Below are 17,539 nucleotides of genomic sequence, written 5' to 3' on the forward strand. Positions count from 1 at the left end.
GTTCCTTGAGTTATTTAAAGGAGGTTTCTGTAATCAGCACTATGGCTCACTCTTTGGGAAATGACAATGAGGACACCTGAGTAAAAGTAAACTCAGGTTACTGATCTGTTTGTAGGAGGGATGGGAAGCTGCTCAAGAGTACCTGCAGCTGGAGAGAAGGCAATAGAGTATGAGAGGCAGAAGGTGGATGGTTCCTCCCTTGGGCAAAAGAGTGCTACTTGACAGTGATTAAAGGATGTCTCTGCTGTCTTGAAATAGTTTGTTCCCCATGGTGATGACCTAGCATGAGATGAAGGTAGAAGGTCTGAGCAAATGCACTACATTTCAGCTTGCTGCCTGTTCACTATGGAGAAGGGCTCTGTTTGCTAAAGCTCCAGCTGTGCAGAGTTTACCTAATTCTTTAGGAGCGGTACAGCTCTTCTTACCCTTTGCTGTTCATTGGGATCACTTGGAAATGCTAGCCTGAGAGACTTTGCATGGGTGTGAGTTTTATGTCTTGTTCATAACTGCTGGTTTATAAATTCCCCTTTCAGCTCTTTTCAGAACCTACTCCCAGTATTTTTTATTATTTAGACTTCCTTGGATTGTGGGTAGTCTGTGAAAACTAGAGCATGGCAGCTAATTAAATGTAGAATTTCAGCAGTCCTTCAAACAAAAAATAGCTTCCTGTGATATGTGTGGCTGTATATGTCAAACACTTCAGGTTTTGCTTTTATTTAGAATTTCATAATGTTGCAGTATATATAATTCTTGCAGACATTACAAGGTAGCATGCTTTGCCTTGCTGTAGTATGCCAGGTAGCTATCTAAACAGCAGCAGTTCACCTATTTACTACCTTATCTCTAATGAATCCTGTAACTGGGTTTTTGGGAATAAAGAAGTCTCAGAAGGATGGAAAACTCTCAACCAGTAGAGCAGAAAGATAAGGGAAAGTAAAACCCAGACTTGAGTTCTGAGAGGAGCATTTCCTGTAGCTGTAGAGAAGCTGTTTTGCAGCACTGGAATCCTAGAGTTTCCCAAAACCACCCGCTTGGCATGTGTGCTTGTGCAGAGGAGGTATGATTGTATAGCTGGGGGCAGATCCAGCAGATGGCAGAGGCAGGAGGGGTAGATGGAAAATAAACAGCTTGGCAAAGTTAGGTAGGAGTCATAGCATGCAGTAGTCTCTGCAGTTCTGTGTTTGACAGGCTTTTAGGAACTTTTCTCTTGTATTTAGAGTTAGCTTGTTAAAGGCCACAAGTTTAGACAGAAGAGTGAAGTTGGATACGTACCATTTTTTGCCAGGACTTCACTCCTGAAAGAGCTTAGTACTTAAATCGTGTTTATGCCCAGGGAAGCTGTTTGATTGCTCTGGGTAGTGGGGTTTGTGCATTACTCCCAGCAGCACAGAGCATAGTGCAGCAAACCTGTTAGATTAGGATAGACCGAAGCATGGTTTCTGCCTCCCCCTCCTCCTCACATCTTCTTTTTCACTGCCAAACAACTGCATGGTTTCTACTTCTTCTCCTTCTTCTATGCCGGTTTAGACAACCTCCTTACACCCAAGCCCCTAAAACACAGTGGTGTGTGTTGAAAGTCTGTGTTTTCAGTGAGTGCTGCCAAATATGAATTATTTAATGGTAGTGGCAAAATTGCGTGCAATGTGTTAGAAGCTGGAATTGTAAATATGTGATGACCTTGATGGACGAAGCTGTTTGGATTATGCTAAGTGCTGTTTCAGAGCCTTGACAAATTGTAGTGATGTGCCTGTGAAGTTCTGGGAGGTTTAGAAATGTGCATTTCAGAAACTGTTCTCTCAGCACCATGTGAATATTTGCCCTGAAAGGCCAGGTCTGTGTTTCCCAATTACACTGGCAAATTCTTTCTAGTTGGTTGAGGGAAGTGTTCAGAGGAATCTTGCCAGCTCCTGTTGTGGTCTGGAATGGCTCAGATGATAAGACTCTGCATATCCTTTCGAAGCAACAGTTGACTAATAGAGGTACAAAGTAAATGTTTAGAGGAAACACAGAGTGCTTAGGTCCTGGCTGCTTAAGTCTGACCCAGGAAATTCCCGATGTTTCAAACACCCTGGAATCAAAGTGTATAGTTGTAGTGGTGACTCTAGCTAAAGGGTCGTGGCTCAGGTTAGGTTGCCAGTGAAGGGGTGGCATGACTCAGAAATGAGACGACGTGGGTGGAAAGTAGGAAAATATCTATTGGACTTTTCCATACTTCCTGTTAGATATTAGCTAGCTTACTTTGCAAGAGTGAGCATTGGTAAGAGTGGAGGTCTGAACATATTTTAAGTAATTGCAAGAGAAATTTTGCGTAGAGTTGTGTCAGTAAGTCGGCAGCACTGCTGAGAGCAAATGCCAAAAGTTTACTTCTGCATTAACATTTTATCCTTTCTAAAGAGCTACTAGAGGTAGTATGGTATATGTCAGCTTTTGTTACTGAGATATATTCAGAAAGGAAAAAAAAACCCACACTCCCCTGTGATTGTGTTCCTATTGTCTAGGCCAGGGGACAAATAGCAGATTTTAATAATGTATAGTGACCCATGGGAATAACAGGTCGCACTTTCTTTAACTTTGTAAAAGTTAAATCTGTCTGTTAGTACTGCTATGGTTTCTTACTGCTGTAAGTAATGAACAGTCTGAGGTACTTGCAGATACTTACAGCTCTCTTCTGCCTTAGATTCCTGTGTTAGGGTAAGGTAAGTGTCCTGTTGGCTGTGGAAAGTATAAATGTCTAGCATAAAATAGGTACCTAACTGTGCGTTGGCTGGTTTTGGTGGCACAAGCCACCAATCAATTAATAAAATACACAGTTGTCACTCAGACACCCAGAAGTAGGAGGCTTGCAAAAATTAAAAAAAAAATCCTGTACTCCAGCAACAAGCTTAGAATTTGCTTCTACTTTTGCTCTATCATACCAGAGGCCCAATTCTGCATACCTGATGTTTGTCAATAAACTTTTTTTTTTTTTTTTTTTTTTTTGCTATGCAAGCTGGGATGGGAGAATAGAGAGGGTATATTCCTTCTTGTTCCTGGGACAGGTGTTTGTTTGGAGATGACTAGTGAAAGCATCTCAGATGACCTTGTCTGTAAGAATGGACTAACTTGAGCTCAGATCAGGTGAGATTCCTTCTGATTTCAGTAAGTCTGTAAAACAGGCAATAGCCAGAATTAAAGCATGATGGAGTAAAAGATGAGTGTAAGATGACTGCCATTTAACTTTCTTTCTTCATCAGAGGAAAAGGGATTTAAAAGACTTGGAACTGGAGTTTCTAATGAAAAGATGTTCCAAACTGGGTGTGCCTTTCCTTTCTTCATTTAGCTAAGTATTTGCATCAGTGAAACTGATTTTATAGCACCTAGTACTCAGGTAAGGTTAAAAACATGTTAGCAAAACTACTTAAAAATGAAACTTGTAATCAAAACCAGGGTAAATGCAAGTTCCAGGTATGTTTCAGGTAAACGGATCTGTTTTAATCTGTGATAATATTACCATTCATTTTCATCTGTTAGAAGCCATCTGTCAGCATACAGAAGGATCACTGAACTCAGCTCAGAAATATCTCTGGATACTTTGGCAACTGATCATTAGCTGTTTTCAAAAGTGATGTTGATGGTTGCGGTGACTCGGGCTGTAACTGAAGTCCAGTGTCAGTGCTTGATGGTGAATTAAGTTATGGCTTTCATCCAAAATTGCTATCACAGTTTAAATGGTGTATAATTCTGGGTATACAAGGGGCAACAAATGACAGTTTTGTAAATATCCTTTTCAAGAAAGCTAAAGCAAGGCATTATTTGGCATTTATTGTTTTGCTTTTTTTTCCCCCCCTCTTCCAGCCTGCAGAAAATGTGATGTATATGACTGGAATCTCAATCATGATTCACTTCCTTTATGAAATTTGTCTCACTGCCTAATTTCATCCAAATTAGACAGAGTAATATAAGTCTTAAAGATAGTCAGTTCTTACAAGTTTCATGAAAAACAGTGGCTGGATAGAAGAGGGAGATCAAAACTGAGGTTTCCTATTTTGTTTGGCCTCGTGTTTGGCAGATCAACTCATCATGCTAGCTGGCAGGCCATTAGGTGGATGCTTCCAAACCAGGCAAAACTCGCTCTGTCTCCCTAACAACTGATAGTTAGGAGATGTGGGAAGCAGTTTCTGCAAAGTGAGGAACATATTTCTCTTCAAAACAAGGCTTCCTTTAGTTGTAGATCTACCCATACTGTCTTTGATGGGTTATAGCTTCCCTCCAAGTATGCAGCTTTGTATGCCTTTGAAAATATATTGCTCTTTCATGCCTGTTCATGTGATACTTTTACATATACTTCTCTCTGTAACATGCATAGGCAACAGCTGCCTGGTTACCTACAGGTTTTGCATTAAATAGGATTCAGACTGACCAGTGGGAGGATTATTCCCCTCTTCTTCATTTCTGTGCTTTCAGTGTTTAGGCTGTTTAAATCTGTGTAAGGGAGGATTTTTAATTTTTTCTTTTTTTTTTCTGGTCAGTTTACCTTCTATGGAGGGGCATGAATTTAACATTAGTAAAAAGTAACCTCCCTGTGGACTTTGTTGGATTGGAATATGGGGGCACTTTTGCAGTGAGTGTTACATAATACTTACAGGGTTTTTATTTGGGGTGGAGAAGTCATCGTAATGTAGTACTTAACTGCTTAGGTGGTATGTATCGTAGCTCTAGATATTATAAGCTCAAATATAAGATTAGAGCTGCTTGGTTTATTTTTAGTGAATCTCCTTTTCCTGCAAGCCAACCACTGCCCTTGTGGAAGCTCAATACTTTGTGCTTGTAGCAGCGCAAAGCAAGCAGCAATTATGCTGACAGGAATGAGTGAAGGGGTAAGAACAACACATTTTTACCGCCTGCAGCAGCACCATCATATATTGTAAATTTTTGTCTCAGTTGATGGTTCTGCTGTTTTGCCAGACAGTGATTCATTAATTTCATCTCATCTCTGTGGAAGCTGCTCTCCTCTTGCTGGAGTTTATAAGATTAAAAAAAAGAACAATGCATGAAGCGTTTAATCTGTTTCCTCTGCCCCACTCCCCTTTGCCTCTGAATTCTCTCTGACAAAACTACCAGTTCATGCAGTTGTGCCATCTTATCTTTCTGACAGCCCACTGCTTTTGCTATTGCAAGTGACAACTTGCAGTGGTTTACTTGTATATAACTCTCTATATATCGAGCATGATAGTCTTAGACAAACTTCATCTGAATGAATATTAGAATTCATACTCTGTAATTTGCATGTTATAATTCATACATTATAATTTTTGTTTCAAAGCTTATAAGCAGGCTTTGTGCATAGCTGTTTGAAGCAAGTTTACCTGAATCAAAATGTGTTTTCTCTGAAAAGAGGTTAACATTTCTTTGTTTCAATACCTCTACAGATCAAATCTGCCCAGTTTGTAGGTAAAAGAATTGGCAGGAAGAAAGGTAAACTGAAGGCTTGTCAGGTGTTTAGATAGACTTGTATTCACTGAGAAATATCCCAGTTTATTCTAGTTCATGAACATTGTTCAATTCCAAATATAATTCCTGGCAAATTTTGACCTCATTTGTACTGATGCAAACTAAATATTGCAGAGATCAGTCCCTCCTTTACACTTGCAATATTAATAAAGGTATAGAATAAATTGATGTGATTAAAAGCATCATGTACTGTGGCTGAAAATGATATGTTTTCACTTCTTTTTCTTTAAAATGTAGGGTTTTGATCAAAGAGAGAATGCATAATCAACTAAAGTAACTGCATATTTTTATCACACTATCTGAAATTTGAGTTTAAATCCAAAGAAGAATCTGATAGACATTAAATAATCTGGAATAACCTGAAGATTTGGAGATTGGGCTGAGCCACAGTTCAATTTTGAGAGAATAGAATTTAGGCAAGTTTGAGGAATTACAAGGTGCAACATGTAATATTGTAGCTACTGCTGTCTTCTAAAAATGGATAGAAGACTTAAGATCCTTTATATTTTAAGCAATAAATCTATCATTGTTTGGAAGGGTGGTAGAGGAAAGAAAATAGTCTTTATACTCTGAATATTTCTGGAAAAAAAAGATATTACTTGTATATTTAAAACAAACAAACAAACCAACCCAAACAACCAAAGAGGGGTGGAGCAGGGAAAGAGTTTGACAAAATCAGCCACAGTTTAGGATGATAGGCTGCAATAGCTCAGATTTTACCTACTGCAAGGCAACATTGTTTGTACCAGGCCAAGCAAGGAAGGGTGGGGTAGCCTAACACCAGAAAAAAACCCCCAGTTTTATATTTCTTTTGCAGTCTGGAAAACACAACTGCTAACTACACTGTGTGGGTGGCACCGAATATTTGTTTATTGATTTTAGAATAAATAGTGAAACAGTATTCTCTGGTTAATAAAATACTTTGTTTCCCATTTGGGCACCTCAAAAAGACCTGGAAGAGAGTTCTAAAGGAAGAGATAGAGACGCTGATAATGCAGAGAAGATGGAAATGCTTGGTTTCTAATTCCCTCACCCCCCCAACTGTTAATTTGGTAATTTGTAGCAAACTATGGAATGTGTTTTAATTAAAGTTTCTCACTCTAAAAAGTCACATACAGATCTACTGCTAAGCTAATGAAGGCAGTTTTCATGAATTTTCCTTATTCTGAGAAGTATCTATGGTCTCTGCAACCTCTTTCTTTTCATGCAGGTTGTAGCACCAGGCAGTTCGATACATGATGTTCTCCCAGTGACCTTTTTGTTGTTCTGATCTTTTACCTCTCATGCGGAAGATAGGGGAAATACTATCTGCTGCAGGAGGCATTGAAGTAGGTGGAAATTTTCATAAAAGGAAACAATATATTAACAAATGTGAGGAGAAAAACTGTCATGACTCTATTATTCATAAAATCTTACCGTATTGCAGAAAGTTTAGCTGGGAAGTAGATCAGGCTATCTCTGTGTTCTTCTCTGTGATGTTCACTCTTTTTTTCATATTTTTTTCATGGCATTTAGACCTATTCTTGAAGTTTATATAACAGGGATTTTCAGAAATGAACTTGTGCAGAGCAGCATATTCTTGATTTAGATGTTCTTGGCAAAGGTCTTCATTTTAGTTAAAGCTTAAACTAATGTTGCTTTCCCAAAAGAAACAATTTAGTGTGCTTATTTGAATATAAAGAGCATTTCCATTGGCTGGTCTCTTATTCTTTTGGTACTTTCCCATGATCATCTTAGGCCATTTTAAGTTCATACTCCTGAATAGTTGTGCTGAGGGTAGTTTTAAATTTCATCTCAGGTGGGGTGGAGTCTTCTGTTGAGAGGATTAGTGCCACAATATTTGACAAGGTTGGATCCAGTTTTGTTTTAATGTGAAGGAGAAAGACTGTGTGGCTCTGTATTGTGTGACCTAGAACTCATTCAGTGTGTACTTTAGCATCTGACGGCAGCAGAAAGGCAACAGCTTCTTCCCTCCACCTCCCTAGTATATTCATACCTGTTACGTCCTCCCCACAGCTTTGGTATAGGGCCAGTTAGGTATTTGAAGAAAGAGTTTGATGTGTGTGATATCAGCCTGGTAAGAAAATAACGTTACATTCCACTTGAAGTTTTGTCATACTTGCTGTCTCCTGCCCTGCCTAAGATGCAGGCTAGCATGCTTTGAAACACTTGAATACTAAGGTACTTTAAACCCCATGAAAACTTCAAAGCCTCAATGACTTCTTCAAGCTAACCCCCAGTTACAAGTATTGTATTCAGCTCTTTGGGAAAGAGACATTCAATATATGTGGCCAAACCCTACTAATGATGCTTTCACAGAATATTCAGGAGATAAATGCCAACTGCAGCTACAAGCTGATGTGACCACACTGATTGTAATTCAATCAGTGATTTTACTGTTACTGAATGGCTTCTGTAGCCTTCTGTAGAGCCATAAAATTCTCAGGCTGCCAGCTTGGAGTGAAAAATGGCCCCAAATATCATAGAATCATAGAATCACCAGGTTGGAAAAGACCCATCGGATCATCGAGTCCAACCATAATGTGCCATTATGTGGCTATATGAGAGGACTTTTTTATATCTGTGAGCATTAGCTACTGCCTACAGTTGGAGATGGGATATGGGGCTAAATTTTTTTTATGTGCTTGGATGATGATGGTCATTGAATGAATGAATTCAGGATATGTTCAGATTTGAACTTACTGAGAGTAATTCTTGGTCCTTCACAGTTCCTTTAAACAGTGATTTGCAAGACAACGTTAAATTATCGTTGATAAAATTTTCAGATAAGAAAAGGAGCAGGGCAGCAACTGACCTAGGGGACAGGCCAAGAAAAGAGAGCAGTCCATGTTACCTGCTGAGCTCCCTAATTTTTATTAGAGCCAAATGTAAAGCCTCATATTTGGCAAATCATAGTGCAGGTTGCAGTTACAGGTGAGTGTCCCCATCATGGAAGCCTTGACAGTGAAAAGAGTGCTAAATAGTTATATTGTTTAAATGTGCTTTGGCCTTGGATGTGGGATGTGTAGGTAATAACGGAAAGGTCGTTTTGTCCTTGGAGTTGGCAGGAGGTGACTACCCTAGAAATATTATTTCCATGCTTGGAATATTTAAAGGTGGATTCTGAAAAAGTGAATAGACATAGGAAGGAGTAAAAGACTTTCTTCAAAGCAAGAAATTCAGAAAATGCTTTAGTGGCAGATAGGAATGGTTGGACTCGATGATCCAGTGGGTCTTTTCCAGCCTAGTGGTTCTGTGCATGTGTGTGTGAAAACTCCAGCTTTTCCACGCATCAAAGGGCAGGTTGAAATTTGAGATGCAGGGATGTATTAAGGGAAGGGAAAAAAAAAATTAGCCAAAACCTGAAGTGACAACAATTCATACTTTAACCTGGGTGCAAATTTGTTAAAGGCAAGATTTTAGCCATTAAGCAGCAATTGTAGTTTCCAAAACTTCTTGCAAGAACATATTGTTCTTATGGAAACATTACACTGAAGAAGACCTAGTTTAGAGAATTTTAGGGTTAGATTTTGACACTCATAGTGTTGAAAGGAGTCAGACCAGTTGTGTTTCAGAGCAACTATTTATCTTAATTGCTAAGATTTTCTGATAGGGACAGTAGTCTAGGGTCTATTAAGTGTGCATGTGCTGGGAAGTAAATGTTGATTTAGCTCAGAAGCCCGAGAGGCTCGTGGTAGATCCTCCTGCCTCTATTTGAGGATACATAGATGGAAGCAATTAAGCAGTTGCACTGAAATGGAGCTGTGCAGACCTTCCCTGCTGAAGCCAAATGACCACCCATATTTTGGGTTTCAGAAAGGCCACAAATCCTTGGTTGTATGTGAAGGCCTGATGGTTTTGGCTTGATATCAGCTGAAACTCCAAAGGCAAATTAATTTTTTTTCTCCAGCTGTTCAGATTCATTTGATCCCAAAGCAAAACATAGGAAGTTTTATTTTTACATTGAAGTTTTACTTCAATGTAAAGAAAAGGAGGTTTTGTTAGACCAAATGTTGCAGTCTTGTGCTGTCAGCTCCTGGCTCTGTTTTGTTGTCGCCAGACACAGGCCAGTATGACACCAGATAAATCCAGGCAGCTGAACAAAACCTGACTAAAGCAATTGGTTTGACCAATTATTTTTATCTCAAAGTTGAACCTGAACCTCAGTCCTTATTGTAATGCTTCTGTTAAGGTGGACCTGTAACAAAGCAGTAATAAAAGTTTCGTGTTAACTTTTTTGAGCAATGGTTGAACAAGAAGCCGATGCTCTTCAGCATGGGAACTGCTGGCACTTGCTGGGACCTGCAGAGCAGTGTCAGGCTGTATCCTCTCATGTGCTGTCTCCCCTCTCCTGTGCGTGCAGCATAAGCCTTTTCAGGGTACCACTCCACAGAGTTGGATAGGGAACTGTTCAGTACAAAGTTCAGTAAGTGTGTAGTGGGGGGGATTTGCTGAAAAAATGCTCTGTCCTTGCGGCAGAAAAGGGGTATTGGTACTATAAGTAATACCGGGGAACCAGTATGCCTTAACAACCCTGACCAGCCTCACCCCGGAGCCTTAGCCCTCCACCTTGTATGCTGTGCCATGCCATGTACCCTCTGCCCATCACTCCATTTAAGATGAGGCTTAAGCCTTCAGTCCTCCTGCTGCTGCCTGACAAGTAGTTCCCTGTCAACCTGATCTTTTCCTCATTCATGTACTAGATCCTCCTTGCAAAGTGTTTAAAAAGAAAAAATTGAGAGGAGGAATTTTGCTTCTGCTCCTTTGCGCAATTCTGGCAACTAAAGGGCTGTAACCTCCTGGCTGGCAACCCATATTGTGGAACTGCGCATTTCTGCTTTTAGATGTTGTATTTGCTAGTTTGAAGCCACTTAGGATGTTTGAACTAACTACTGAGTCATTATTGGCTGGGACTCAGTCAAACGAGGCTGAGATTAAGCGTTAACTGGCCGCAAACTGAAATAAAACTAAAAAGTTCGTTAGCTTAAAATGCGGAATAGAGCAAGCTTTTTCATTTACATTATGTGTGAATTTAGGTTTAGACTTTGCAAAGAGGTCTGGCTTCCTCTCTGCTTGGTGGAGGTGGAGTGTACCTGTATTAGCCCTTTGGTCAGAAGTGGGCTTTTGAAGCAAATCTCCTGACTGCCCTTGGTTAATGCACTTCATGTGCTACAGCCACTCGCAGGCTCTTTGTGGGATCAGACCAGAGTTAGTCTGCAGAAAATCTCATGAAAATATCATAATGTGGATATAGGGTCCTCGCAACTAACTATGTCACTCTGCTTCTTTCAACATATAGTGTCTGCTGATATAACCTCAGCAAAGTGTACCGTGGGGAGTTGGCTAGTGCTTGAAAACTGCTGCTCAGCTCCCACCTCGTGCACAAGTTGCTGCTTGAGTTATTGTGCAGATCCACCTCAGTACTGATGCTGCCTTGTAGTTAATCACCTGGCGCCCAGTTCTGGCTGAAATCCAAGAGGCCTGAAGTGAGATTCTTCAAGTAACTTTTCTCTCACAAGTAGGGATTTGTTCCTTAAGTGCTCTCAGATCTGAGGGCCCCCACTGCTTTTTCAATACCAATGTTTAAGTTGTTTAATACTTCTTTCACATACACAGATTTCCTCTGAACTGGAGATAACTTTGAGTCAAAGTTACATTATTTATGTCTTGCCAGTGAAGGAATGCTTGCAGTGAATTGAAATCCTTGGCTAAAAGCTGCTGCAGTTTTGCAGATTCTATCATAACATGTTAGCTGCACATTTTAATCAAGCTTAGCAAATCGGTTCAGGCTCCCTTATCCTACAATGTACCCTACTTCAGGTTTGCTTTTGAATCTGTTCTGCTTTTTAATGCATGTTTTCATATGGAGCTTGTGTCACTTCATAATTTTACGATTTGGATTAGAAAGAGAGACTGAATAATGTGAGACATTTAATAATTATTCTTTTCTGACAGAAAGTACATTTAAGTGCATGATATTTTTCTGCTAGTACATACAAATGCATACTTGAACTAGTGACATATCTATCTGTGGACCTTCTACTGCTTTTCATAACAGGTTTATTAATGAAGGATCCAATGGGAGCTGGATGAATGCATTTTTGGAGAGGGGAAGAAGTAGGTATATATATCCAGTCTAATAGGTTGGTGGGGAAGAGGAGGGAATTGTACAAAGAGCTGTTCCTTAGCTCATCAGTGTACCCTGGCTAAGGAAAGATTCGTTAGTCTAAAACATTCCCTAGATGCTTTTCCACTGAGTTATCTGTTATTTTTTGTGCTTCTTGCTCAGACCAGACTTCCAGAGAAAGTATGAGTTGTAGAATTTAAGTTGGAAATTTTAATTTTGTTTTACAGTTGTATAACAAACAACTATACATAGAATTGAGGCTTCAGCTGATCTTGGATTACTTTATACTTTCTTGAAAAAGTTGCTTTTGGGATAGAAAATACAAAGAAAAGCAGGGAAAAGATCAGGAAAAAATCTTTTCATTCCACTTGATAGAGAAAGAAGTAATTTTCCAAAGGCTGCAAACTGGAGTTTGTGGACAGCCAGGAAAATCTCCACTCTCAAATTTTTATTTTGAACAGTATTCCATACTTGTTCTAAACTGTTTTGAAAAGGGTATTTGGTGGGAGTTTTCAAGTTTCCTCTGATTCTATTTCACAGTTCTGTGATGAAGGCTTTATTTGAGCATCAGCAGGAGGATGACATGACGTGGGTATAAGTAGATCCGTTGCTGTTTCTAGGAATGGAAATTGCTGCTCTGTCTAACACATTGCTCTGTTCTGCTCAGAGGTACATGGACCAATTCTGCAATGGGCAGTTGAAGGGAAAGCAGTTCCAAAATCACAGAATTGTTGAGGTGGGAAGGGACCTTGAATGATCGCCTGGTACAACATTTTGTGGGAAATGGAGCCTAGATGAGATCATTTAGCACCTTGTCCAGTTGCGTCTTGAAAACTCTGAGTGATAGAGATTCCACCACATCGCTGGGGAAGTTGTTCTCACTGTAAAAAAATTCTGTCTTGTATCAAGATAAAACTTCTCTTAGTGCAACTTGTGTCATTGCTCCTTGTCACCTCCATGTGGCTCCTTTGAAGAGAGACCCTCCATCCTCTTTGTAGCTGGCATTCAAGCACTGGAAAACTGTGTTGAAATCCCCCCCTAAGTCTTGTCTTCTCTGGGGAGAAAAGGCCAAGCTTCTGAAGTCCTTCCTCAAAGGCCAGTTTTTCCAGCACTTTGATCATCATTATGGCCCTCCTTTGGACCCTTTCTAGTCTGTCTCTGTCATTCTTGAATTGTGGGGTTTAGACCTGGAAACAATTTTTTTCCTGGACTTCATTAGTTTGGGATTGTCTTACACACCCAAGTACAGTGATTCACATTTTTTTCTGAAATACATATTTATACAGATGGAGGAGTTCAGGTGTGTGTGGAGGAAACAATCTAGTCCTCATAGCATTTAAGTATGCGCAGCAGTGTGCTCTGCAGTCATGAGACCTGTATCCTCACAATGTAAGGTCTGGATACGTGGTGGAGCCTTGTGGCCTACAGTACAGTCCTACGCAGTCAACTGGACAAAATAATGACATTTTGAGCCATGAAGCACCTTGTCATAAGCTTCTAATTGAGTCTTTGTAAAAGTCACTCACCTCTTCGGCTGCCTGTGGGGACGTATGGGATGCTCAGCCTATTGCAGAGGCAGAACTGACCTGGTGGCTCTTTGTAGAAGCTGACTCTTGATTTACAACAAAATATGATATCCAGTTACCTTGTGCAATTTGCTTTCTTTTAACAGTTTAATTTGCCTGCATGTCATATGCAAAAGCTACTCTTGGGTACCTGTTTAGGAGAGGAGTGGACTTCCTGCCCTCACATCCTTCCTGTCCCTTGGGAGCCTTCCTCCATGTGAGGAAGTGTCCCAGGGGCCCAGGGCATTGATGGGGGCAGCACTGTCCTGGAGCTGAAACAGAAAAAATATCATTGAACTTCCCCAGTGGGAAAAGGTAACAAACAGCCCTAACACCCCTAGGTTTTGTGTTTGCTGTCATGCAATATTTTCAAGCTGTTTCATCTTCTGCTAAGATTACAACAAATGCACTCCATGATTTTCAGAAAATTTTAAGTTGAAGTATGTATGGAAAATAGTATTCACACAGTTGCAGAAAACTATTATCTTACAGCAAAATCAGTTCTTTGATAGAGGAACATACTGATTTTCTTATCTAAAAATCAATACTTTTCACAAAAATGTAGCTGTAAAACTTTAGAAAAGGTAAAAAATCTGCAAACATTTCTGTGAATGACTGCTTGGTTTTGAATAAAACCTTCTCTTTCACAGAGGAGAACAGCTGTATCAAACATTTAAGTAGTTGGTAATTACTAATGTTTTTCTGCCTGCTGCTTGCAGCTCTTATGCAGCCATTGGACATGGTGTCAGTCTTTAGGTTTTGCTTTAAAATAAATAAGAAACATATATAATAATCATAGAATAGTACCATCCACCCATCAAATCCATATCTCTCCAATTTAGAGAGGAGGATATTGTGGGGGATCATGTCAAAGACTTTACAGAAGTCCAGATAGATCACATCCGTCTGTTTACCCGTGTCCACTGCTGTGGTTACCCCATCAAAGAAAGCCACTAAGTTGGTCAGACAGGATTTGCCCCTGGTGAAGCCGTGCTGGCTGCCATTAATCACCTCTGTGTCCTCCATGTGATTTAGCAAAGCTTCTAGGAGAATCTGTTCCATGATCTTCCCAGGCACAGAGGTGAGGCTGACAGGTCAGTAGTTCTCAGGGTTGTCTTTTCTACCCTTTTTAAAAATGGGAATAATGATACCTTTCTTCCAGTCACCAGGGACTTCTGATTGCCATGACTTTTCAAATATCATAGAGAGTGTCGTGGCAACCACATCTGCCAATTCTCTCAGGACTCTGGGATGCATCTCATCAGGTCCCATAGACTTATATATATTCAGGTTCTTCAGGTGGTCGCAAGCCTGATCCTCCTCTATAGTGGGACGAGGTTTACCTCCCTGGTCACCATCTTGTTGCGCCATGATCCAGGAGGGGTGAGGAAAGCGGTTACTGGTGAAAACCGAAGCAAAAACGTTAAGTACCTCAGCCCTTTCCTTGTCTGTTGATATGTGATCACCATTTCCAACCAGTCAGTGTGGGTATGTTCTCTTTGATCTTCCTGTTTTGATTGACATACCTGTAGAAGCCCTTCTTGTTAGTCTTCACTTCTCTTGCCAAGCTCAGCTCCAGCTGCACCTTGCCCTTCCTGACCTCATCCCTACAAAACCAGGCAGTGTCCCTATACACATCCCAGGTTCCCTGTCCCTGCTTGCACTGCCTGTGCAGTTCCCTCTTCTTCTTTAGTTTAACCAGCAGGTCTCAACTTGGCCACACCGGTCTCTTCCCTTTCCTGCCTGATTTTCTGCATACGAGGACTGAGTGCTCTTGCACTTTATGGAAAGCATCCTTGAATATTTTCCAGCTCTCTTCTCCTCCCTTGTCTCATAGGACCATGTCTCAGGGGATTCTACTGAATAACTCCTTGAAGAGCTTGAAGTCTGCTTTCCTGAAGTTTAGTGTCCTGACTATACTCCTCACCTGTCCCATATCCCTCTGAACCTTGAACTCCACCACTGCATGATCACTGCGGTCCAGGCTGCCTCCGATCCTAATCTTACTGATAATATAAATATATTAATTATGTCACTGATAATATAAATATATTAATAGTTTATTATATTACACTATATTATTATTATAATATTATTATATATTAAAACATAACAATATAAACATTAATATACTGCAATGACATAATTCTGCAGTGTATATTTTACATACTTCAATTATATATAAAACTAATGTGAGCATCACCTTCCTATACAGAGCTACTCTCATGTGGCCTTTAGAAGGATAGAACATTCCTGCCCTGCAGATGTCTAGAGCTTTTAATCATTTTGTATTTTAGGATATTAATTGCTTATTTTGCTGTGATACAGGGTTTTATTTTTTCTCAAGACAACCTTCAACAACCTCACTAGCTCTCATATTTCTACTCAGACTGAGTAATAACTATTTTTGGGAAGTGGATGTGTAAAAGGATATGCAGTTTTGGCAAGGAAACAAGAACTGTGATAACCACTATATATAGAGCATACTGAGATAACTCAAGTTGGACTTACATTAGAAGGCAGGCTCTAATACTGCTGTGAATTTAGCACAAAGGTATTTAGTAACTGGAGAGAGATGCCAAATTTTTCCATACTGAAGTTATGTAATGGGAAGGTGGGGCTAGGAGACCTGTTCTTCATGAATAAGGTTTCACACTGAGTTTTCGTATACCTAAGATTTAATTTTCAAAGGTGCTTCTTTGATTTCCATGTGTATTGGAGACCATTTTTTTATTTATTAGAGTGTGTCATAAGGAATTGAATTTCTATTGCTGAATCTTGGTTCTATTTCTATGCCACTCAAAAGTGAATGCAGGTTTAAATTTTCTACTGTCTATTTCTAAGATTTTCTGAAATGCAATCAAGCCCTTCTGTAAAGTAAAAAAATCACCCATGGTTCATCTGCTGGCTGGGAAGAGGAATGGCTTCCTTTGGAGCATCTGAGAGTAGCGGAGTCTCAGGTGTGAGGGGTGGTTGTTAGAGAAGGCGTGCCAAGGCTCTAATTAATATGGCTTTTTCTCTTTTGGTTGCCTTCACTAGAAAACTGCTGGAAGAATGCTGTGACCCTGGGCAGCTCTTTGCTATGACAAAGTCGAACTCCCCGATGGGAAAGAACCTCTGGTTTGATGGGGAATTTTTATATTCTTTCACTATTGACAATGCAACTTACTCTCTCTTCCCACAGGTTAGTTACCTTTTTTTTTCTTTTGCTTTTAAGTATTATTATGCTAAATGGTAACATGGTAAAAATGAATATAAACAGGCTAAATGCTGGTCAAGAAATTTTATCTTCATTTTTCAATATGAAACAGTTTCCTCTGCTTTTTTACTTCTGTGTTCTGAAAATTTTAAAATGTTTGTATGCATGTTAATAGTTCTCTGGCCACTTTTCATGTTTGTGGATATACACGAGGGATGCTTGATTTTTAAAATACTAAGTTCCGGCTATTTTAAGAATGTGGTTTCTGCATTTCAGGCAGTGATCATGCTTCCTGGGAATATGATCCCCCATCTAGGGTGTTGCTTAGATCTGTTTAGCTAAGATGTGACAGTGCTTTGTTTAAAGGTGTCTAAGTTATTTCCAAGTTAATATAGCTTATTAATTGCAAACAACATAAGCCCAATAACAGAAGCTGACAACTTTTTCAATTCTTAATGTATTTTGAATATTAGAAGTAGTTTGTTGTTGTTCAGCAAAGGTGTTTTGGGTTATGTACATGATTTTCGAGCACTGGGAATTTTTAAACTGATCTAGGCTTCTCGTATTTTTAATTAATATATTAATTGATGTTAAATAATGAGTTTATTATATTGAGTTTCATATATGGAAAGAGAGATGTTTTATGTGGCTACGCATTTAAGGAAAGTCAAACAGCTGGATGTATTAATTGATTTACATGTTACTTTAATTTCTTAAATTGAAGGCATAGGTATTTATTGTGCCTCCATGTCAGTGCTGAGTCATTCACACTGGTCTTTTAATTTGTTGCTATTTGAGTTAAACAGGTTGCAGAATTCTTATTTGTTAAAGTTATCCTGCAGTAAGACATCAAAAAGGTTATTTTTTTAAAAAATAAAATTCTCAACAACAGAGTTGTGACTTTGAATGAGTTTCTTCTAGTGGAGATGGAGTGAGGTGAAACTACATTGTGGGGATAAGGAGATAGGAACAGCCAATTTCTGTGTTCAGACATCATCTAGAGTAGCAGTATTGCAACTGTGTCTTGTTCAGGCTGCCAGTCCCAGTCCACTGCCTTGTTACTTGTCTATACCTGTTGCAATGAACCGATTAAGGAACCCCTGCCTACCTCGAGATGCTCCCCAGCTGCTCTGTCCCTGCAAGCCTGACAAATAAGTA

At 39.6% G+C, this 17,539-nt stretch overlaps 1 protein-coding gene across 3 annotated transcripts in view; it reads left to right on the forward strand.

The window, feature by feature from the left end:
• Window positions 1-17,539, forward strand: part of ST8SIA1 (ST8 alpha-N-acetyl-neuraminide alpha-2,8-sialyltransferase 1) — a 126,368-nt gene that overhangs the window by 18,166 nt on the left and 90,663 nt on the right. For all 3 annotated transcript variants that reach the window (XR_011337889.1, XM_069862697.1, XM_069862710.1), the window contains exon 2: window positions 16,222-16,366. Coding sequence is in view for 2 of the 3 variants with exons in the window: in XM_069862697.1 (XP_069718798.1) it covers window positions 16,222-16,366 (145 nt within the window). In the remaining variant the exon portion in view is untranslated. The remainder of the gene's footprint in view (window positions 1-16,221; window positions 16,367-17,539) is intronic.

The sequence above is a fragment of the Phaenicophaeus curvirostris genome, chromosome 1 (genome assembly GCF_032191515.1).
Source record: "Phaenicophaeus curvirostris isolate KB17595 chromosome 1, BPBGC_Pcur_1.0, whole genome shotgun sequence".
NCBI lineage: Eukaryota > Metazoa > Chordata > Aves > Cuculiformes > Cuculidae > Phaenicophaeus > Phaenicophaeus curvirostris.